Source organism: Thunnus albacares, chromosome 18 (assembly GCF_914725855.1).
Source record: "Thunnus albacares chromosome 18, fThuAlb1.1, whole genome shotgun sequence".
NCBI classification, from domain to species: Eukaryota; Metazoa; Chordata; class Actinopteri; order Scombriformes; family Scombridae; genus Thunnus; species Thunnus albacares.
The window spans coordinates 10,460,539-10,483,299 of record NC_058123.1 but is presented as its reverse complement, the minus strand read 5'-3'; the positions used below and the strand labels follow the sequence as shown (position 1 = coordinate 10,483,299).

General features: G+C 43.7%; 2 protein-coding genes across 8 annotated transcripts in view; both read left to right on the top strand.

The window, feature by feature from the left end:
- The window catches only part of cdk5rap2 (CDK5 regulatory subunit associated protein 2), a 34,992-nt gene that overhangs the window by 7,003 nt on the left and 5,228 nt on the right, over positions 1-22,761 (top strand). For 4 of the 7 annotated variants that reach the window (XM_044333758.1, XM_044333761.1, XM_044333762.1 and 1 more), the window contains 37 exons: positions 102-225; positions 936-1,108; positions 1,201-1,348; positions 1,693-1,746; positions 5,842-5,961; positions 6,048-6,167; positions 6,324-6,416; positions 6,545-6,763; positions 6,901-7,071; positions 7,209-7,319; positions 7,401-7,538; positions 7,661-7,840; positions 7,941-8,135; positions 8,346-8,537; positions 8,764-8,893; positions 8,986-9,125; positions 9,230-9,346; positions 9,495-9,638; positions 9,742-9,854; positions 9,982-10,121; positions 11,986-12,126; positions 12,257-12,366; positions 12,539-12,682; positions 13,615-13,716; positions 13,812-13,999; positions 14,117-14,471; positions 14,575-16,174; positions 16,429-16,530; positions 16,949-17,097; positions 17,209-17,612; positions 17,766-17,998; positions 18,339-18,390; positions 19,933-20,105; positions 20,842-21,171; positions 21,823-21,948; positions 22,091-22,207; positions 22,337-22,526. In XM_044333758.1, coding sequence (XP_044189693.1) covers positions 102-225; positions 936-1,108; positions 1,201-1,348; positions 1,693-1,746; positions 5,842-5,961; positions 6,048-6,167; positions 6,324-6,416; positions 6,545-6,763; positions 6,901-7,071; positions 7,209-7,319; positions 7,401-7,538; positions 7,661-7,840; positions 7,941-8,135; positions 8,346-8,537; positions 8,764-8,893; positions 8,986-9,125; positions 9,230-9,346; positions 9,495-9,638; positions 9,742-9,854; positions 9,982-10,121; positions 11,986-12,126; positions 12,257-12,366; positions 12,539-12,682; positions 13,615-13,716; positions 13,812-13,999; positions 14,117-14,471; positions 14,575-16,174; positions 16,429-16,530; positions 16,949-17,097; positions 17,209-17,612; positions 17,766-17,998; positions 18,339-18,390; positions 19,933-20,105; positions 20,842-21,171; positions 21,823-21,948; positions 22,091-22,207; positions 22,337-22,526 — 7,338 coding nt within the window. The remainder of the gene's footprint in view (positions 1-101; positions 226-935; positions 1,109-1,200; positions 1,349-1,692; positions 1,747-5,841; positions 5,962-6,047; positions 6,168-6,323; positions 6,417-6,544; positions 6,764-6,900; positions 7,072-7,208; positions 7,320-7,400; positions 7,539-7,660; positions 7,841-7,940; positions 8,136-8,345; positions 8,538-8,763; positions 8,894-8,985; positions 9,126-9,229; positions 9,347-9,494; positions 9,639-9,741; positions 9,855-9,981; positions 10,122-11,985; positions 12,127-12,256; positions 12,367-12,538; positions 12,683-13,614; positions 13,717-13,811; positions 14,000-14,116; positions 14,472-14,574; positions 16,175-16,428; positions 16,531-16,948; positions 17,098-17,208; positions 17,613-17,765; positions 17,999-18,338; positions 18,391-19,932; positions 20,106-20,841; positions 21,172-21,822; positions 21,949-22,090; positions 22,208-22,336; positions 22,527-22,761) is intronic. The other 3 variants (XM_044333760.1, XM_044333759.1, XM_044333763.1) reach the window with 3 other exon arrangements.
- On the top strand, positions 1,753-5,833 carry LOC122968486. Its single transcript, XM_044333767.1, has one exon. The coding sequence runs from the start codon at positions 4,644-4,646 to the stop codon at positions 5,748-5,750; it is 1,107 nt and encodes a 368-aa protein (XP_044189702.1). The 5' UTR covers positions 1,753-4,643; the 3' UTR covers positions 5,751-5,833.

The following is a 22,761-nucleotide window of genomic DNA, read 5'->3' as shown; positions in this document are numbered from 1 at the left end:
CAGTTTGTGTGATGTTTAGTGTCATTTTAAGAATTCACACAAATACAAGATGTCAATTGTATATGAGCGCTAACTAAATCTCCCCTGTGGATGTTTTTCAGCAAAGCGTTGGAGAGTCTGGCTGGTCGAGAATCAGGAGAACCCCAGCGTGTGAGAGAGCAAGCTCAGAGAGAGATGGATGCGCTTCGAGACGCATTCAACAAGAGGATAGCTGACCTAGAACAGGTGAGTCAAAACAAATTATTTCAGCCTAAAAATTTACTTTCCAAATGATTGGTTACTTGCCACAGGTAATATATTTATTTTTTGTACTTCCTGAGAGAAGTAATGTTCTATTTTGTTCCCAATGATGTTTTTCTCCTGATCTCAAAAATCATGATAACTCAGTTCCTGACCTTTTTAGATTTGAATGTTTGAATGATCAGATTAAATCTGCAGTGCGGAACTTTAGTCTCGCCCTTGCCCCTGGCAATGAGAGTAATCATAAAAACGCTCTTGACACATACCGTTATGGCGTATGCTGACAGGCTTGTCTCACCAGTGGCTCCTCACATCTCTGAAAACATTGGAGCAAATTTCCAATTAGGTGATATTTGGAAAGGAATTTGGCAAGGGATTGGATGTAACAGATGTTTATTTATATCTAAAAATCCTGCTTTCCAGCTTTAACCAAATAGTTTTCATGCTCTTTGCTACTTTCATTTACTTTTTCTTGAGTAAGCACCACTCCTTAGTCTTATATTTACTTTTCTTGGTGAACATTTCTGAATCTTTGCTAATCTGCAGATGAAAGATGTGTCTAAATAGTTCTGATGCAAGGGCTAGTAATCCCGCATTTAAGAAGAAAGTAAACCAGTATTGGACAGTCACAATAATCATCATAGGTGATAATGGCTTTGATAGTTGTCTCATTTGGTCTTTTTGCCTCGTGGCAGTCTCTACGAACGGCAGAGGAAGAGGTTGAGAAGATGGCAGCCATCGCTGAGCAGGAGAAGTTTAAGAATATCAACATGGAGAAGCAGCTCCAAGCCCTGGGTCTACCCAGCGCCATCACCCCTGTCGCCAGCCCAGTCCACGACCTGCAGCTGGCTCTGCAGGACAAAGACAAGTAAGGACACAAGAGATCAGCTTACACACATATTTACCTGTTTTTCTATATAAGGATCTAAGCATTTACAATATTTTTTTTGTTCATACCAGTATCATAGAGCAGCTCAAGATCACTTTAAAGAACCAGGAAGCTGTAATCCATCAGAAGAATAACAGAGACCAGGAGACAGATACACCATCAGCTGAGTGTGTAAAACAGCTGTCAGATCTCATCGCCAAGAAAGACCATGAACTTGAGGTATGACTTCCATATATTGGTGAAAACGTGGAATTTAGGAGCTTTCTATCTACAATGTATTAAATAACTATAAATAATTTCAATAGTGTGTGGTTACAAAATGTTTTAAGTTGTTTTTTGCCATATTTTGGCTGTACATATTGTATTCAGAGAAATTAAATGTACTGGTACTCTTCTTCCTGCAACTAAATAAAACTAAGTTCGAGGACTGCTTGTTATATGAGAAGCCATCTGAGTTCATTTTACACTTCATCATGCTGTACCAGACATCACTAAGGGTAAAATAATTAATCTGATTTCATGCAGCTGTGGACTGACCTCTGTCTGTTTTGTTTGTTTTCCAGGCACTGAGGGACGAGCTACATAAAGAAAAGGATAGAGTACAACCGGACCATCAGGTCGGTGCTCTTTGGATATTTCCTTATGCAATCTCTGTGTGGTGTGCAGTAAAAGAACCACTGCACAATGACCGTGACTTCTGGCTGACTGCTCAGACTCTGCTTTTTCTGCTTTTTGTGTGTTTTTGTGATCTTTTGTATTTGTTTTGCCCACTGGGAGACTTTTTATTTCACATGATTGTTATGTCATTCTTTCCTATTCTGTTTCTTGTAAGAGTCTTGCCTCAAACCAAATGCTAACTCATTTAAGTGTGTATTAATGTGTTAAGACATTTAGACAGTAACAGACCAACAGGCAATGTTCTTTGCTGTGCCACAAAAAGCAGCTTCAGTGGATTGTCTATGTTGCTTTGGTGACCTTCAGGAAATGTACTCTGGCATGTTTTATGGCTTGCTTTTTTTCCTCTGTGTGCCTCCTGGTGTGGTTTTATTTTTGTTCCTCCGCTTCAGTAAAGAGGTGGGGTGCTGTCGCTTTGTTGTGGTAAGCTTTGGGCTTTAACGGATTGTCTAACATTTATTTCACAATAGGAAGCTAACATTATTCGTACTAGTTTGGAGTATTCAGAATTGTCCCACGTCTGAAAACATCTGCTAGAAAGTAACAAGTGTAATAGTTCTGTTTCCACTACTGGTAGTCCTTGATCATCATTTGTTTTGCCTGCCAGTAGATTGATGTTTTTAACCTGTGGAGTTATCTCTCTATTTCCTATAATCCTTTAAATAACAGCTTAGTAAACCAACATCGGAGGATCTTACTGGACATTATTCTTTTATCTTTGTCTCTATATTCTTTATATCAGCTACATGGTTTTCCATTCAGTGGGTTTAGGGGTTGAATATTAGGGCTGTACCCGATTCAGTCGAATTGGATTTGGCTGTTCAATAAGAAGATTCAACTATTTGTTTCTTTTTTTTTCTCCTCTGGTGATCAGAGAATCCACTGGCATGAGTTTCGGTGATGATTTCAACCACATTAATATAGTCAAATGCATGAGTCATGGGAACATATCTTTGAGCATTTAAAATCAATAAAAGAAAGTTGCATATGATGCAAGATTTGAATTGCAGCCTATATGAATTGCTGACATATAATGTTGGGCTACCATATGGATTTGGATATGGATATGGATATGGACCAGTGTGTAGGGTTTAGTGGCATCTAGCAGTGAGGTTGCAGATTGCAGCCAACTGAATACCCCTCCCCCTCCCCAGAGTGTGTAGGAGAACCTATGGTGGCCGTGAAACTCGCGAAAAACGCGAAAGGCCTTTTCTAGAGCCAGTGTTTGGTTTGTCTGTTGTGGGCTACCATAGAAACATGACAGTGCAACATGGTGGCTTCCGCGGAAGAGGAGAGTAGCTGAGTGAGACGTCTGTCCTCCCTCCTGTTCTCTGCTGTAAACACACATAGCTGTTAGTGAGCAGCTGCTCTCATGTCTCCTCGGGTGTCGGTGCTTGTTTTCGGCAGAGACTCTCCCGCTCTCTGCCTGCTCAGCCTGCTCTCGGATGGTAGATGAGTTGCTCCGGTAGCTGCAGCCTCACCATCACACACACACACATGCTCTCTCTCTCTCTCTTTCTATCTCTCTGTCTCTCCAGACCTATGCACTGAACTATTCGTTAAAGGAGCTACGCTACTTGTGTAACACATTTTTTTTTAGAAAACATCTTAAAATATTTTTTTTTAAAATCCCTGATGCTCAGGACCGGCGGGGGGTCAACTTAGGCCTGGCAGGCTGACAGGCTTGCAATACACTGGCAGAAACCCTATTCTTGTCTTTGTTGACTGCTCGACTTGAAGAATCTCAGTTGACTGAGGGGTCGACAGATGATTCAACTCATTGACTTTCAGGGGGCAGCCCTACTGAATATTATAACACAAATCCTCAATATTCAATGTGAACCTTGTTGACTGGACTGATATGATGTATTTTAATGCTTGATGGCTATCTGAGATAGCTAATAGTTGGAAAGCTTTAGAAATGTCCATCTCATTGAGAAAATGCAATGCAGTTTGATAGTGGTCACCAAAGCATTGTGCAGACTTTAGGTGAAAGTACTGTGTTGTTGACTTTCAGCCGTTAGTTGGGCAGTGTCCATGATTCCTCATCACGCTTTGGCGTCTATACTGGGGTCACGGTGCTAAGACTGGATTACCAGGCTGTCTGGAGACAGTTCCTCTTAGAGTTATTTATGGCCATCCTTCTTAATTAAAAGGAAAAACACATTGTAACCTGTCAGTGTCCATCAGTTGAGTGTAAACAAATGTGTTGTTTGTACTGTATAGTACATACATATATGTTTTTGAAAGACTAGGGGACACTTGTCTACCAGGTATGCTTTTGATGCATGACAAGACTTCCAATGGCCTCTCCAGGATAGAGGTGTAATGGAATATGTCACAGCAATAATTGCCAGAAGACACCTTCTCTAATCTTAAAGCGGATTGTTTTATGTACTGCCAGGCAGGATGGACTTCACAGGTGTGATTGGCTTCTACCACCACCATAAGTCCCCTGGAGAGGCACCTGTATGGGGCCTGTCTCCATACCTGATATCTTTATCAGGGCATTTGGGGGGAGTTTTTCTAGAGATGGTTTGGCATTGGCCATAACGCAGATCACTGCAGCAGTCCTAGAGGATTTAATCTGATTGAATGCGTGGGGGAGAGTGGAATAGAGGCGGGAGCAGGGATTATTTAAGGCTTAGGGCTTACAGTGCTCTGCTCTCATTCATTCTCCTCTGTGCTTCTCTCACTGATGCAGTGAGAGAAAATGATAGATCGCTATTTCATGGCTGGCAGGCTGAAGACCATTAGGTCACTGGACAGTGTGTATATAAGCGAGAGGCTTTTTGGACTTGTAAGTGAGTGAGTCTGGAATCTGAAGATCTAAGGTGCCATGAGGGACCCATGTCGTATATGCGGTGTTCGTCTGGTGGGAAGCCAGTGTCGCTGGATTTTCAGCTCCGCGGCACAGAGGAAGCTACAAGTCATCTTGTCCCATGTGCTGGGCTGGGAGGTGACTCGTGATGGTCGTGGAGAGTTCCTCTGTGGGAAATGCGTGTTCCAGTTGGAGAAGGTGGTACAATGTGATGTTAACATCAGCCAGCTGCAGGATGAGCACAATAATCAGATCCAGAAGGTGCAGGCAGAAAAAGAGCAAATCATCCAGTGCATCGTCCACATCTACAACAAAAACAACCCAAGCCTGCTAAAGAGGGACAGGGAGAGTACCAGTTCCAGGATTCCAATCAGGTGCTCTGGTGTGGGCAGTCCTGATGATGAGGCTGTATCTCAGTTGGCCTCTGAAGGACAGTGGTTCAGGGAGAGTGGAAGTGATCACGTGGAGAATCGCATGAGAAGGTGTTTGAGTCTGGATGTAATTGCTAGTAAAGGGACATTCCCAGGGCGCTCAGGCCTCAGAAGCAGCAGGCTGGGATCAGCGGCCGGGCTTGATGGATCAATGAAGAGCTTTGGTCTCCGAGGCACACGCCACCGCTCACAGAGCATGTATCTTGACCTGGTCCATCGTAAGGGCACACTGCCTAGACCTGGATTCAAAGGTCTCTCCACATCTCTGCAGTCCCTCAATAGAGACTTTGCCTCTGACACCCCTCCAGACCCTCCACCCAAACTAAAACTCAGAGAGCCCAAGGTGTTTGTTGCCAGACATGGTGTCACTGATGATCCGAAAGGAAAGGTCCAAGCCAGAGCGCTGCTCCGCAGCTCCTCGAATCAACCTTCTGTGATCTCTGATCTGATCCAGCTCCTGCGCTGCATCTCCAAGCAGAAAGTGTCTACCCCTCTAGGGAGCCGCATCCCAGTCCTTAAGAGGTTAAGTGCTGGCTACATCAACCCCCGAGCCAAGCGCAGACACAGAGAGGCAGAATGGAAGTCTCTGCATAACCTTGCAAAGGAATTTGATGATGAGTACACACCTGTTAGAGTGGAGGTAGTTCTTTTCAGTAACCAGGAAAACCACTGTAGCACCAGTAATAAGCTGTGATAGATAACAGCTTTGTTGCTGAACATACTTCCTGGTATTAATCATTTCTTCCCTTTCCTGTTTTTGTATGTGTCCTGGATTTGCTGAGAAGAAGAGTGAGGTTAGCCGATTGGAGTCTGTCAATAAGCTGCTGACTGAAGAGCTCACCCAGGCAAAAAGCACCAATGAGAACCTGACAAGAACACTGGACGATACTCAGAGTCAGAACAAGGTACATGGAGATGAGATTTAATTCTGATGAATATTTTTTAATTTGAGGTTGCTTTGTACTATAAGATTACCAATTTATGTTCACAGACCCTGTCAGGGAATTTAGAGGAGAAAGAGAATGAACTCAACTCTGAGAAGAAAAATGCTCTAAAGCGAGACAAAACAATCCAGGGGCTCACTCAAGTCCTCAGAGAAAAGGAAAAAGAGGTAGGTTAATACATTTATTAACAAATCTTATTTATTGTTGGGATCATAACAGCTGCTGTTAACTGTGACAAGACTTCACCTGTCTGTGCTCTCACTATTCTGTATTATGCAATGCTCTAAAACCACCCTGTCTGTCTTTCCCTGTGTATTGCACAGATTGCAGAGTTGTGTCATGAGATTGAGGACAGGGATGATGCTCTGGCCAAGGCTAGAGAGGCAGCACATAAAGCCCAACTGCAGAAATACCAGGCAAGTATGCACTATTTAGAATATTAAAGAAACGGTAAAGAGAAGGGAGTATTTTTTATCTCCATCTCGTTGACAAATACACATTGCAGATTCTGTAAAGATAAACATTTCTTGCATATCTCCCTCAGGGAGTAGAGGAGCATCAAAATCTATTAATGGCAAAGCAAACAGAGCTGGCCCAACTACAAGGGGAACACCATGCCAAGGTGCTTGAAGCCCAAAAGCTACAGCGTGCCCTGGACAGAAAGGAGCAAGAGTTGGCTGACTTGCAGCAGGCAAAGGACCAGCTAGAGGTGGAACTGGAGGACCTGCAACAGCAGAAGAAAAAGGGAGACAAAGCACTGAATGTAAGACAGCTACAAAAAGTAAAACTTTATTATTGTCACCAGAACTAAACCATCTAAACCATTCTAAATCCTATTTTCTGTTATCTGTCCCTCAAATATCTGGCTTTTGTGTAACAGTATTCTAATTTCCCCTTCAGGATCTGAACAATCAGCTGAAAAAGCAGAGTGGTGAGATCGGGGACAGGGAGAGTGCTCTGGAACAGCAGTACCAGGAGCTGTTAGACCAAACTAAAAGAAAACTGCAGGCCCGTGAGGTCACCATCCAGCGGCTCAGCACCACACTGGCTGATAAAGAGCAGCAGCTACAGGTGACACAACGATGCTGAACATATACAGGCAGATTTTAGACCAAAACTTAAAAGATATCTTTTTTTTTTGTATTAATTAATTTCATTTGCGCAGGAGAATCAGCCGTTTTTACATTGTTTTCCTCTGTGTTTATTAGGAGTACATAAACATGGTCAGAGACCTTGAGCAAAGCAAAAGCCCAGGAGGAAACGATAACATGCTTTCCAAGCTGCGACAGAGGCTGAAAGAAAAGGAGAAAGCTCTGGAGGTGCGCATTTCTTCTGTGTAATCTTCTCACCATGGGCGACTATCATTTGAGTCTGACATTCTTCATTTTTCTCTCTCATAGGAAGCGCTGGATGAGAAGTTTGCTGCCATTGAGGAAAAAGACAATGAGATACACCAACTGCAGCTGTCTCTAAGAGAGAAGGAAAGAGACCTGGATAGGCTCAATAACTTGCTCTCTCACAACGAGGAAACCATTAACGTGAGTACCTATAAGCATGTTTACATTATTAAAATTAGCCATCAGGAGTCAGCAATGAAATTATCTTTGGGATGTTTGGACTTAAATGTGTTGCATCTGTCTGCCTGTTTCTCTTCTTCCAGAGTTTTGACAGTCTGATAAAGGAAAAGGATGTGGAGCTGCAGCATCTTGCAAACACACTGAAAAACCTGCAGAGAGCCAAGCAAGATGTAGAAGATAACCTGAACAGGTCACTGAGGGAGAAGGACGCCATCATCAGCCAGTTACAGCTCTCCCTGGAGGGCAAGACAAAGGATATGGATGTTAGTTGACAAATACAGTCACCTTCACCCACCCCTGACCTGACCCATTAACATATGCTGACTCCTTATCCTTAAATACTCTGTCAACCTTTGTTCGTAGGAAATGGCAGAATCCATGCTGAGCCAGTCACAGACTAATGCACGTGACCTCGCTGAGCAGATGGGCCAGAGGTTAAAGGTCACAGAGGCTATGTTGGCTGAGGCTGTGAAGGCCAGGGAAAGGCTTGTCGCTGACAATGAGAGCGCTGTTGAAGGACTGCTGGCTACAATTAGCAGCAAAGACCAACTTCTCAAGGTCTGCACTTCATTACTAAAGAATGTTCAATGGTTTCAATTATTTACACAGTTAAACTAAATTTAGAGAATATGTACAGGAATACAGCGCTTATTGTCATTATACTGACAGATCTACAAAAAAGCCATACATATATACATTCTAAATGTGGGAAAACATCACTAACTCTAAATCTACTCACTCCTCTCCTCATTACTTTCATCTCTCCAGGAGTCTGCAGAGCACTACAACCGCATGCTGTCTGAACGTACTCAAGAGATTCAGGAACTGAGGAGGCAGCTGTCTGACAGACAGCAGCAGCTTGACACTGCTGAGAAGCAAAGCTCCACAACAGCCCAGGAGGGTTATTTAGAGACAGCAGAGCTCAGAGCCCTGCTTGCTGAAAAAGAAAGCCTCATCAACGTAAGTTCCTCAGGGATGTAACACAGTCACTCAGCTGTAAAATGCACTCGGCCTAACAAGAAGAAGAAGAAGTCAGAACTCTCAAGGAGAATAACGAAAACTCCTTTCCTCTAGCCTGACTTAAAATGACTCAGTGGCCTATTTGAAACATAAAAAAATTTTAAAGTTTAAGGTATCAGTTGTACATGGCTGAGTGTGCTATCTTTTTATCATTGTTATTTTGCAGAAGCTTCTTCAGCGCGGTCAGGAGAGGGACCAGTATCTGGCAGAGATGAGGCAGAAGGAGGAGTCAGATCATGTGTTGGAGCTCAGACAAACTATCCAGGTCATGCAGGAGAAGTTGGATGAGCGGGAAGGTGAGGCCTTTTGACTTTTAAACCCTCTCACTGGATATTTATAAGCTAGAGTACATGTCGGTCCTACATTTGATTCTATTTTTGTTTTGAAGCTGAGCTGTCCAGGAGGAACAGTGAGGATAATGTGGAGAACATTCCACACTCCAAGAAAGCAGTCGTCATCCTGAAGAAGGAGCTAGCACAGAAAACTGATGCATTGAATAAAGCACTGAAGAGGGAAAATGAACTGAAGGTCTGTTAGTTATAAGATTTTAATTGTGTGCATAATTGGACACTATTGCTAACAAGTTTTTATTTTTTTTTTGTAATCACCTACATTATCTTCTTGATGTCTAGATTTCTTTGGCAGAGCTACAGTCATTGTTATCTGAGCTGGAGGGTCGCAATGAAGGTCAGGCTGCCAATATCGAGTCCCTGACTGCCACTCTGAAGACGAAGGATGAGATTATCAATGTAAGGTCTCCGCCATTCACAGAGTCAGGCTCTTACCGCTCAGTGAAACACACTGCAGCTTTGGCTAAGGAGCTTTTCTTCTGATTGCATTTGAACTCGGTGGACTCTTCTCCAGCAGCCTTGTGTTTTTGTTTATGTCTCTGAGCAGGTTCTCCACCAGCGCCTCGGTCAGAGAGGGGACAGTCGGGCTGATCATACCCAGGATCCGGTCATCGGCAGCGGCATGGAGCGATCACTCCCCGGGCTCCCTCAGAGAGAGAGAACTATGATTGGTGGAGACAGCCAGCAAGAAGTAAACTTAAAAACAAATTTTGAAATAGCAAAAAAACAACATATATTACACTCAATGCTCTGACATTAATACTATCGTCCTCTCACTTCTTGTCTCCCCTAAGGCTTTGCCCAACCTCATAGCTTTGCAACAGGAGCAAGATGCTCTGAACAAAGCCCTGAGAGCTGAACAACAGCTTTACTCTAGCCTGGTCAGGGCTGTAAAGGAGCAGGACAGGTAGGGAGGCGATAATTCAATAAACAGTCATTGCTATGTATTAGTGAAAATGAAAAGATTAGTTTGAGTGGGTTAACTTATTTGATGGATGAAACGTATTCTTTGTGTATGAATGTGTATTTTGCAGCGCCCAGCGTCTCCACGCTCTGCAGCTGGAGCTGACAGCGGTGCAGCTCCTCAGGCAGCAGCTGGAGGAGAGCATCAAAACTAACGAGGAGCTAAGAGACGACTTGGAGAGAGAGCTAGACAGAGCCAAACTCAGAGAAGGTGCAGTGCAAATACATTAGGTTGTATATGACAATGAGAACTGAATGAAAGAAAAAAAAAAAAAGAGACAGTATCATGTAGGTTGGTAGAAGAGTTAAGAAACTAAAACACAGGAGGAAGTATATCCAAAGTGGCGAGTTTCATTACCGCTGGGGGAAACACACACGTACACAAACACACCTGTCTTCTTTGTCCAGTGTGTTTACTCCAATAATATCTCCTGCTGACAAGCTCACATCCCCTCTCCACCTGTCACTTTATTCAGCATGCACACCTGGTCCGTCCTCTGTGTGCCCCTTCTGTTCACTGCTCTTTCCATCATCACCTGTTCATCTGCATGTTTTGTCCATTCTCCTGAGTTGCTACTTGTTTTCTCTGTCGCCCCTTCAAATGTATTTGTTTCACACCTATCCTTTCTGTTTCTCAACTTGTCTGTCCTTTTTATTTAAAAAAAAAAAAAAACATGAATAAAGGCTGCTGTTGGCCTGTCTTTTTGTTTCTCACTCTTAACATGCTGTCTGCTTGTTTTGACTATCCCATTAAAACATTTGGTTGTCTCTTGATTGCATCAGCTCTCTAACTCCCCTCTGGTTATTAATCCAACCATCTGTCACATGAATTAGATTTAATCGCATAAGTATGTCATTATATAACAACTTTAAGAATGGTATTAAAGGTTATTATACTGTCTGATGGAATAAGATGCAGAATCACAGAGTTGCCTAATATGGAATAGCTCGCCCTAAATGGATCCCTATCCCAAAAAAAAATCCTTATTTCATTATCCAAGGACACAATATAGTTAATGTTATTTAGCACAGTTAGTGCTTCAGATGTAGTATGACATCAGACACAGCTTTGAGACTGATTGAAAGTGTCACCGTACGCTCAGGTAGTCGTCTAAGCCAAATAACCTTAGTGTCTGCCCACATGCATGTGTGCGCTCGCATGTGTGTGCATGCTCATCCTTCGCCCCAGTAGACAGAGAGCCAGGTGTATAAATAGATCAGCTGTAAGTAACAGGCCCAGGGCTCACACTCCTACCGAATGGAAATTGGAGTTGGATGTAGCCAAGTACCACTGATTATATTTCCCCGTCTTATGTTTTGGATTATATAAGTATTATAATTTACATATCATGTGTGCATATGTGCGTGCATGCTGTATGTAGACAAACATGCACTATGTGTGTTTTCTGTAGCTGCAGATCCAAAGCTTCTCTTTACACACTGCAGCCTTTTAATTAATTCAATTCCACCACTAGCTTACATGATTCATGTATGGGTCATTTATGTATCAAACAAGCATCCCAAAAAGCATAAGAGAAAATAATATTTTCTCAAAAAAAAAAAAACACTTGTTTTAATTTACATTTATAAGGTGCGGACATATAGTAAGATCTTGCTTTTTTAGTATTTGTCCAAGTTTTAACTCTCAAATAAATACTCTGTTATGAGATTTTTTTTGGCTGACATTACATTAGATTTGGTCACTATTTCGATTATCAAGAGACCCATAAACTATGAAATTTCAATTTCAATGTGATCTCTTTTTTTTCTAAAGATGCATGTAGTCCTGTGTAAACAATCTGTGCATTTTTGCTAGTCTGCATATATGACACCAGTGTTTTTATTGTTGTGAAAAACTGTTGTATTATACAGTATCATACTGAGCTTTCACATAAAGTAACACAAAGTTTTAACTACAGATGATACTGCATATAAATGATTGTTCATTTAAAGTGAAAACATTCTGATGTTCCTACACATTTGATAGCTTCATGACGCTGTTACTTAAGCAGAAATGTACTTTTCCTGTCACACCAGAGACATGACTGTGTGTAACCCTCTGTGTCTTTGTTCAGGTATGGACCTAATTGACCCTAAAGAACTGGAGAGCATGAGACATCAGCTTGAAGATGCCCAGCGCTGGAATGCCTCTCTGCAGGCTCGCTTGGGAGCCATCCAGAACCGTGGAGGAGGGGTTGGTGGGGCTAATGATGGTGGTAAGACCAGGAAAAATAAACTAGTCTACTACTACTATGTTTTATTACAGCATTTTTCAAGACTTTTGGTAGATGGCATTTTTTTTGTTACTTAAAATGTGTTGAATTGACTCTAAATGTTTTTCTTCAGGTGACACTTTGAGTTTCATTGGAGATCAGACCTCCTACATGAGTATCTGTGTGGCAGAGGGCCAGGATGACAGCTTGTCTCTACTCTCTTCTCAGGAGCTCAAACAGAAGGTGAATTCCTTTTCAAACTAATGAGTCTGTTAAGAAAAACATATAGGAACATATAGGCTTGTATAATTAACAGTATATATGACTGTAATTAGTCGGGAGGTGTGTCACCGAAATGCTTAACACAGGAAGACAAACATGCCACTGGATTAAAGATAGTCCTCCTTGACATTAGGTGCTGGAGCTGCAGGATTGTGTCAACAGATTGCAGACGTTAAACAACGAGCTGCAGAGCAGACTGTCACTGTTGGAGAAGTCCGACCGTGACGCTTACAGGAAGGAAGACAAAGACCTGGCCGGCAGTAGCCCTTGGAAACAGGTTAGAGACTACAAAAGACAGCTGCGAATGGAAGAAGTTGATCTTGAAGTTGTGGCATCAATGTTTCTTTTCTAAACCTTTTAAACCATCTAAACCTTACAACAAAGGACATCTTTTTGTTATTTATCAGAAATATATTTGTACACTATGTCCACATTTAGCAAATACTCAATGAATCATGTCCGAGTCATTGTCTAACATCCACCTTTTTATTAGCTCCTTTCTAACCTTTGAACCTGCATCTTAAAGTTGCAGCGTGTAGAATTTAGTGGCATCTAGTAGAACAGACTTGGCAGAAATGAAATATAATATTCATAAGTATGTTTTATTTAGTTTATTATCACAAAGAATCTTTGTGTTTACCTTAGAATGAGCCCTTTATATCTACATAGGGAGCAGGTCCTCTTCCATGGAGGCTGCCATGTTGCGCCGCCATGTTTCTACAGTAGCCCAGAACAGACAAACCAATCACTGGCTCTAGAGACGGCCTTTCCAGTTTTTTGTGAGTGTCCCGGCCACCATAAGTTCTCCTACACGCTTGGAAGGGGAGGGAGATTCAGTCGGTTGCAATCTGTAACCTCACTGCTAGATGCCACTAAATACTACACACTGGTCCTTTAACCTTCTACTCTGTCTAGCCTGTTATTAATGTTTCTTTACTCTGTAGTAATCTATTGTCTTATTTCTCTAACAAGTGTATTTCTTGCCTGTAGTAGAAAATATCCTCTTTTTCTATCCTTCACCTTTCCTAACCAGTCCCTGTTTTTTTTATCTCTGTGTTCCATGAAACGGTCTCTCTTCGCCATATCACATTAGACACGTCATGCCATTCTGCTCTTGCTGTGCAGTGTTTTATGGATTCTGTTCCCTCATTAAGTTTTTCTTTTACCGAGCCATGTGTGTCATACTCGCCTCCCATCCCATTACTCTAGCAGCTAGAGAAGACGCGGGAGGCACAGCCTTTGACTCACAGTAGCAGGATGAATCACTCTGGTCAGGATAAAGAGAGTCAGACAGACACAAATCTGGGACAGGTATGGCATAAATGATCAATTATTGCATTAGTACCTGAAATATTTTTAATATTTAAGTGATTTTAACTATATTTCTATTTCTAACTATATTTTAGATGGTTTCTGGAAAGCTGTTGGATGATGAGAGTGTGGACAGTGGTCTTAGCCAGAGTAGAGAACATGCTCAGTCTGGCAACAACAGCTTGAACACTGAAGAGAAAGATTCCAGGGAGAGGAAGAGAGATATAATGGCACTTAAATCCCTGCTGACTGATTGTGGGGCCACATCCGTCTCGCACCTTAGGTGGGTCTTTTCTTCAGTAGTACCCACATTATATTCCTTATTTTCAATATAACTTGCATTAACAAGTGCAGAGTTAGCTGCCTGGACAATAAACTAATCAAATTTCTCTTTCTGCAGAGAGGAGCTGCTCAGACTTAAATCAGAAAATGTGGAACTGCGGGGACTCCTAAAAGAGCAAAAATCTACTGAGTGTAAAGAGAAAGAGAGCACAGATGCTTCAGGAAACAGCAGTGATGGACAGGCCGAATTGAGACTAAGTGTGGAAACACTGCAGGCCGGGGCAAAAGGTCACTCTAAGGTCACCAGGCTGCCGAAGGACAAGGGAGACAAGATCTCTAACGAGGTGCCAGATGGGGAGATCCCGGTCGCCATGGAGCTAATTGTCAGCACTGCAGAGGAGGAGATGGAGCGTCTGGAAACTGAAGGCCAGTCACACAGCAAGAGTGCAAAGCAGCATGTCGCAAAGCATGGGGTAAGTTTTGTATTATGAGAAGAGTGTAAAGAAACACTTCACTACTCCCTGCTTAAAGTCTGATTGTCAGTGTTTTTAATATCTGCTCTTGTTTAAATTGTAGGCTGGTGTCAGATCTCGCCTCCCGGTCCCTTTGAGGTCGAGAATGGACGCTAGCGGCAGCAAACAGTCTGGGAGCCTGCAGTCGGAGCATGACTCCGATCATGTAAAAACTGATGCACTTCAGCACCTTCTTTTGAATGATGTCTATGAGACTGAACAGCAGTTGCATGCAGACTCCAGCTCCTCTGCGTCACTCCAGCCAAGCACTTCCCCGTCTTCCACCCTCAGACATGCTCATTGTAGCAGCAGTCCTGGAGGGTCAGACAATGGCTCCAAAGCCATAGAGACTCCGGATGACACCCAGGTCCAATCTGCTCTTTTCACTCAGCTAGAGCTCCTCCACCAGGAGTGCCAGGAGAAAGAGGCATTGATCAACAAGTTAAGTGAGCAACTTAGTGATTGGGAAGAGCTCCATGCTCAACTCCAGGAAAAAGAGAGGATTAATCGCCAGTACGCGGAAGCCTTACAGGCTGCAGAATCCACCATTGCTTACCTGACTGCTTGCAGTCTCGACAGCCAGGGTGGACTTATGTCAAGTTCTTGTCCAGGTTCTGGCTCTGTTGGTTCAGATGCTGCCCTCCACAGCAGGTGCATAGAGCTGCAGAAAGCCCTACAGGAGAAGGAGGATCTCAACAACCAGCTCATAGAGCTTCTAAACTTGGCAGAGAAAGCCATCTCCTCCTTCGACAGCCAGGAAAAGAATCCAGAAGTGGGTGATCTACATTTGAAGATAGAGACAGCGCTACAGCAGGGGAACGCATCTTCAAATAGCTCAAGAGGTGACTTTGGATGTACTGAGGATTCTATGCACGAGCTGCAGCGTCATGCAGACTCTTTGCAGGAGGCACTTTGGGAGCAGAATAGGCTTAATGCAGAGCTGCAGGAGAAACTGTGGGCTGCAGAAGCTGCTGCACAACATGGCTGCGACGGTGCTGGCCAAAATGGTACATGTTCTGGGCAAATAGTGGCAGAATCACTTAAGGAAAAAGAGTCAAAGGGACAGCAAAGGATGATGGGAAGTTCTGATAATGTTAGCTTAAATCAGGAGATGACTAAAGTTTTAGCAAACTGCCTTAATGCAGCCGAGTCTGCCATCGCCTCTCTGGCTGCACACTGTACAAACACTAGCTCCTTGGCTTCTGGTAGATCATCCCAGACCAGCCCTGACCTACAGATATATTTAGACAAACTTCAGAGAGCCCTGCAAGAGAGGGAGGAACTGCAAGGCCTGACAGAACCGACGCAGCTGACCATCAAATCCAGCAGCAATCAGTCTGCCGCTACAGCTGAAACAAAGGAGCAACTTCACCAAGAGCTCCATCACAATCTGTGTCTCCTCTACAAAGTCTTCAATGATCTCTCTCAAAGGATCTCTGAACTCCAGGCTTCCCTACAAGAGGAGAGGGGCCGTAGGGAGGAGAGCAAGGCCCGCACAACAGTGCAGGATGCCAAGGGATTACCGCCAAATGTTCAAGTCCAGCTGGAGACTCTCCATAAGGCACTGAGGGAGAAGAAGAAAGCGTGTAAAAGCCTGGAAGAGAAACTGGCCACTGCTCAATCCATCATTACCAAGACACCGTCGCCTGAAACTGCACGGAAAGGTAAGATTGCACACGCTGAGCTGCTTCAAGTATGTACATGTGCACGAATCTTTGTATAGAAAGCTTTAAAACTATAATTCATGCAGTAAAAGCAACATTTTGAAGGCTGTATGTGTGAATTTAAACCTGTCCTTCTAACTGAAGAGATTTAGACGTAATCCGATTAATCTGGAACATGATGAAGGAGAGAGACGTGACTTTGTCCACGGTAAATGATTTCTTCCTAACCCAACGTATATTGCCTCCAATGCCAGCTCTGGAGCAGGATGACAAAGGCGTGCAGGTGGATTTGCAGGACCTCGGTTACGAAACCAGTGGCAAGAGTGAGAACGATAGGGAAGAGAGCAGTAGCACAGGTAGACGGCATTTAGACAGACGCTGCATGGTCTGTCTGCGTGGACACTAATCTCAAATGTGGATAGATTCTCTCTCTATATGTCTGCATGAGGAGTGAACAAAAGCAACTGTAACACTGTCTCAATGTTTTCTGTTTGGGGTCTTTATAACAACACGGTTTCTTCTGGTTTTTCTTGACACTATTCACACATTTGAATGGGCTGTCAATCTTCTGCATTGACAAATTCTTGCATGTTACCACTCTGAAATCTGGGAATGTCTTTCCAGCATTCAGTAACCTTTCACTTATATATCTTGTCTTATTTTACAGTTCAGCTGTATCTTAAATGATTTGATCTTTCCTCACATGTAATTTCCAAACTTTATAATCTTTTCCTGTTCCATGTTTGATAGTTTTTGTGTTCCGTGTGTTGCCAGATATAGAGGTCGGTGTCAACCCCAGTTGCAGTGCTTCTAGCCTGCCTTCGCTGTTGAAACATGAGCAGGCCACTTTCTCCTCTACGGAAAACCTTGACTCAACCTCCAGCACCCCGTACCCTAGTTCCCCAGCTCTCAGCTCAGCCAAGGTATAAAATTAAACGACAGTCTTTCAGTTTGATCCCATTCAAAGACAATTTGCTGCTGTAAATGTGTAAATGTGCAACCCAACAAGTTATGACGCTGCTGTCTGTTTTCAGGTCAGTCTGAAAGGCCTGCAGGTGTACGAGGACTACGGTGTTTCTGAGGACCCTCTCCAGCTTCAGACACAAGTCAGAGAGCTGAAGGTCCAGCTGGAAAGCCAGACCAAACTCATTCTCCAAATGCAAAGTCTTCTGCGACGGAACTCCCTCTCCAGCGACCTCGTCGCCAACGCCTCTGACCCGTCGATCGTCAGGGATCAAGAAGGGGCGCAGAGAGAGGACCATACCCACGATAGGAGCTACAGAGGCGGGCAGCTAAGAGAGAAAAAGGAGGGGGAGAACCAGGCGATGAAGGATAAAAGAAGCCGTCTGAATATGGAGCTGGAAAGAGAGAGGACACTGAACAGAAGCACGAGTGAACCGCTGCAGCAGACACGCAGCGGCTCTACATCACCTGCAAGGTCAACATGCTCTTTCAGTGCATTATCAATAACAGACTATTTTTACACTGAGTGAAAGCTGCACAGTCATTTTGAAAATCTTAACTCATGCTGTCTACTTTTTTTTTTTTTTTTTTTTTTTACCCACTTGCCCTCATTCTGTCTTCTCCACAGACTGGACTCCCTGGTGCAGTCCCAGGCCAGGGAGCTGTCACAACTGAGGCAGCAGATCAAGGAGAGCCGTGGTCTGGGAGTCCTGCAGCGTCGGCAGCTGCAGGAGCTGAGCAAGGCCTTCAAGGAACTACTGCAGGCCGGTAAAGTCGACCACTACATGGGAGATGTGGTCAAAGAGCAGCTGGACAAGAGCCTGACCATTCTGGACAGGCTGGAGGGACGGCTGGACAAAGGTAGCTGCTGCTGCCGCCTCAGTGGTTTATGCATTCCTCTTCTTTTGAGGAATGATGCTAATCAGAGCCAAATCATGAGCCAAAACACACTTAACTCAAGCAAAAACACTGATAATTGAATGATTAAGAACGCCATAAGGGCCGACCGTAGCACCGTTTATCGAAACGTTTTAAACAGCAGCTGTGTTTGAGTCATATGACAACAACACTGACCTATTATTGTGTAGAAACGTCTTGATGTGTTAACCACCAGCAGAGAAAGATGAACACAAAAGAGCAGTCAGTCATAACTGATTTTTACAGACAGGTCCTTGACAGCATCTTTTCCTCTGTCTGCTAGGAGAGTCTCATCTGGATAATGAGGACGTGGCGGCTCTAGAACTGTCTCGCAGGTACGTCTCAGCCTCCCATATTGCAGGTTAATGGGATTGTGAATTAAATTGTCCTGATGCTTTAATGACACATGAGAGGAGGTTAAATATTATACGATTGTTAAGTTAAAGAATTACAAAGAATTATCATACACCATGAGGTTTGTATTAGTTTTCAGTAATTCATATTTATTTAATTAACAACAAGTGCAACCAATGCTAACAAAATGATTTTACTAACTACTGATGCAATGATTCGCTTTCATTTACAAACTCATCTTAAGTCATGATTGCTGCACCCAAGAAAGTATTTTGTTTCTGCTGTGAAAAGAGCATTCATTCATTCATTTTTGGCTTTACTGTTATTAGGTGAAACCACATATTTTCTATTATGTATTCTGATTCAGCAGTTTTTAAAGTTAATATAGTGTATTTTAATAGTCTTGTGCTTTTTGAGGTTATACTGCACGTGTTACTGCTTGAGTTTTTAGGGTCATGAGCTGAGCTGTTGTGATGTTTGTCTCATGACCCCTTTAAAGTCCTCCCCCACCTCCTGCCAGCCAATTGCCTTATGACCCCAGGCTGTGCCTGTATTGTTGATTTTGAATAGCGTCCCGCTGTTGACCTAATTTTATCTGTGTGTCAACCAAAACATTAAGGTTACATTGCCCCTAACTGGGTCACCGGTGCCTCTCAGACATCAGGACATCATTGAACCGTTATGAAATACTGATTGGATGTTTAAGTATTTTTATTTCCTACAATTGCCAGAAAAAAAAATGATCTGATGCAGTTTTCCGATGTTATGATAAATAGTAAAACCATAGTGTCTGTGGTTCTAAAAATTGCAATTCATTTTTGACATATTGATACAGTAACATTGACTTCAACATATTTTTTATATTTATACGTATATATTTTTCTGAAACTTGGAAAAAAAACACAGGAAAATGATTTTCTCATGAGAGACAGAAAGTAAAAGTTGCTCTCTGCAGTCATGTTGACATACATTAATCCACATTATTACTGACGTGGGCAGTCTTGGGGAGCTGCAGCATGGATCACAGTCACTGCTGTCCTATCAGGAGAGCGTGAGAGATCTTCCTGACAGCCCGGCTAGAATCCAGCAGGAGATAGATAACCTGCGTCTGGAGCTAGAGGGCGAGCGAGAGCTGCTGCAGCAGCACATCAGCCTCCTCGTCCAGCAAAACCTCACCCTGGCTGAATGCACCAGGGAGCAGTTGGACCTGTGAGTGGGTCTGATCCAGACAGACAGCGTGACGTTTGCTGTGGACTCCTTTCTTCATACTTTCCAGCTGTGTGTTTCTGCTGAAAGTTGCAAACCCTCCTTTTCCAAACAGTTTTCTTGATTTCTTTAATCTTCAGTTGTGCCTCTTGTTTGGGGGGGTTGTTGCCTAAGCTGTGTATTTCCCAGATTCATACTGTATGGTTTTGCTCAATCAAATCCAGATCAAATCCAGCTGTTGGGTGTTCTGGTGGTATTAACATGACTAATTCCCCTCCTCCTCCTCCTCCTCCTCCTCGTCTTCCTACTCCTCCTAGGTTGGCGAAAGAGCTGCAGGAGAAGAACCGTCTCATCCAAAGCCTGCAGAACCAGTTCAGAGGCCAGAGTCCCAGCAGCCACCACAGCTCCCACTCTGATCTGTACCACTCAGACAGGACCTCTTCCTCCTGCCACAGCAGCTCTGCTACACAGGGTGGCAGTCGAGCCCACAGTAAGTGCTTTTACATTAGGTCAACACAAACAATATGTATGTAAAAGTCGCATAATCTCAGATGCAACACTTAAATATAGTCTTAATATTGAAATTCATTTGTGAAGCGGTCGAAAGCCAAATCCAATTATAGTCTTACGTGTCACAGAAGATGGCCCAGCCAGGTATAGCGTGAACAAGACTCTGGTTATGTTAGGCCACACTAGGATTAACTGGCTCCATTAAATATGCATATTTTTTCCCCCTTTTCTTGCCTCAGTGGTATGTCATTGAGATTACCTGAGTCCTTGTCCACGCGCCCGGACAGTCTAGCTGCAGCCTGTAATAGCACTTATTTTCCACTCAGATCCATTCTGTTGCAGTGAGGCGTCCCGCAGGACAAAGCACGCCAGCGAAGGGCAGAGTAGGGGTCCAGTTTCAGTCCACCTCCACTTAAAGTTGCATTATTCAGTGGCACCTATCCGGTTCAATCTTCAAATTGTGTTTCCCTCGAGAAAAGAGACAGTGAAGGCTTGTGACAGAGAGAAGTGAAGCATGTGGATATGTGACCTAAACCGACATTTCCTTCGGTGCTACAACACAAGCATGTGTTAGCACGGAGGCTATAGCAACTGAGGATATTCTAGCTTAGCATCATCTAGTGTTAGGGATTTAATAATGAATTATTAGGAGAGACAGGATCACATTTTTGACATTTTCAGCGTCTAACCGTTGCCGTCTCCCCGTACGCGTTCAGGCCAGCGACACCCCGCTGATCGGACGGTGGGAGGAGCTCAAGAGGAAGATGTGTCTGGTCACAGGGAGGCTGCCAGCAGACTGCAGGGCCTGCAGAGGGAGAACGGGCGACTGCAGGAGAAGCTGAGGGGCAGCGAGGAGCTCAACGCCACCCTGCGCAGAGAGCTCGACCTGCATCGCTCCATCATGGCCCAGAACAGCTCCCACCATCAGGAAGAGGATCACAGCCACGAGCAGGAGGAGTCAGGGTGTCAGACGGAAGCACATAAACACGATGGAGACGTCGGCTCACAAAAGAATGCTTCTGAACAACCTCACAACATGAATTCAGGTAAATATTGTTAGATAGTTCAGACTTTAGTTGATACAACACACTTAACACAAGACTGTAAACAAGCAAGATGCTCTCAAAATTCCATTTATACAGCTTTTGTAAGACAAACAAATTGAGATTTGTGCCTTTTATGTCGATGGTGTAGCAACATTATTTGAATAAACACATGCAGCATTGTTTATTAAAGGGGCATTCCACCAATTTTACACTTAAAGCTCAGTTTCACTCGTTACAAAGACACTATTCAGCCTGTGACAACAGCTGAATTATGTCTTCTGTGGTTCTGGAGGGAGCTTTCCAAAAGCAGGAAAAAACAAGCCTGATGATGTCATAGTGATGTCATCAGGGTTATCTTAGCTTGGGCTTGCCATTTTAGCAGAAAGCCTGTGTTACAAACTTGGGGTGTGGAGCTTGAAAGACAGACATTTACTATGCATTAAGTTGAATTATGGGAAATGTAGGATCCTGTTTTTCTCGCTGGACTCATGCTAGGCGCTAAAAGTCAGGATATCTCAGCCCCTGCTGCTTCAGTGTTGATGATTCCTTTCTTAATCTGTCCTTTGTAAGTCTCCCATCTTTATATAAGTGCAATACAAAATCCCCTTAAAGTACTGCTTAAATTTAGCCGTGTTCATGTGTGTCTGTCAGACCTGCTGGCAGAGCATCTACAGGAGATCCGAGCTTTGCGGCAACGCCTCGAGGAGAGTATCCGCACTAACGACCGTCTCAGGGAACAGCTGGAGAGGAGACTTGCCGAGGTGGACAAAGACTCAGGTACATACCTAAAATCTAACACAGTCTGTTCTCTCTCTGTCAGTTTGATTGATTTGATTTCTGTTACTTGTGAGATTTGGCACAAAAAAAATGAATATTTACTCTTATCCAACGTACTTATGCCCTTATTTCCTGTGTTAAGCAGCTACCAACATCTTCATTCACGGCAATGAGGAGAAGGGTCAGCTGGCCAACGAGGTACGATTCCTCTGGGGACAAAACCAAGCCCTGAAGGAGCAGCTCAACATGGGGTCTAGAGGTAAAACACACAGCGTCTCACCTTTTCAGTCAGTGGACCGACAGAGATGGAGCGTAGTTATTTCGCTCATATCTTTATGGAATACACACACAAACATCTCACTGACTCAGACATCTTAATTCCCTCCAGACAAGCAGAAAGAGAACGAGAAGTTGCGGGAGACTCTGGCCAGGCGGACGGCCAAACTGGAGCAGAGCAGAAAGGAATGCGAAGCTCTGATGCAGGAAAACGGCCGACTGCAGGAGAGGCTGGAGCTCAGCAGCCAAGAGAACGCTCAGCTGCAGGAGTCACTGCACTACAGCAAGGAGGAGATGGACAGGTACAAACACACACACACACACACACGACATCCCATGATTACCACTCTCCTCCACGCAACCCGAAACTACACAAGGCTGCTAATTACCATTATAAAGAGTCATTACAATCACCATCATTCCATATTATTAGTACAACTCTGAAACACGAGAGTCGGATCATTTGAAGGCTCATCCGTGAGCACGTGCATCCACATATAACGTAACGACGGCACGTGACCTCTCACCCCGGGTCGT

Bases quoted from the DNA above. Each gene is read 5' to 3' on its own strand.
- LOC122968486 (XM_044333767.1), top strand. From the start codon at position 4,644: ATGAGGGACCCATGTCGTATATGCGGTGTTCGTCTGGTGGGAAGCCAG.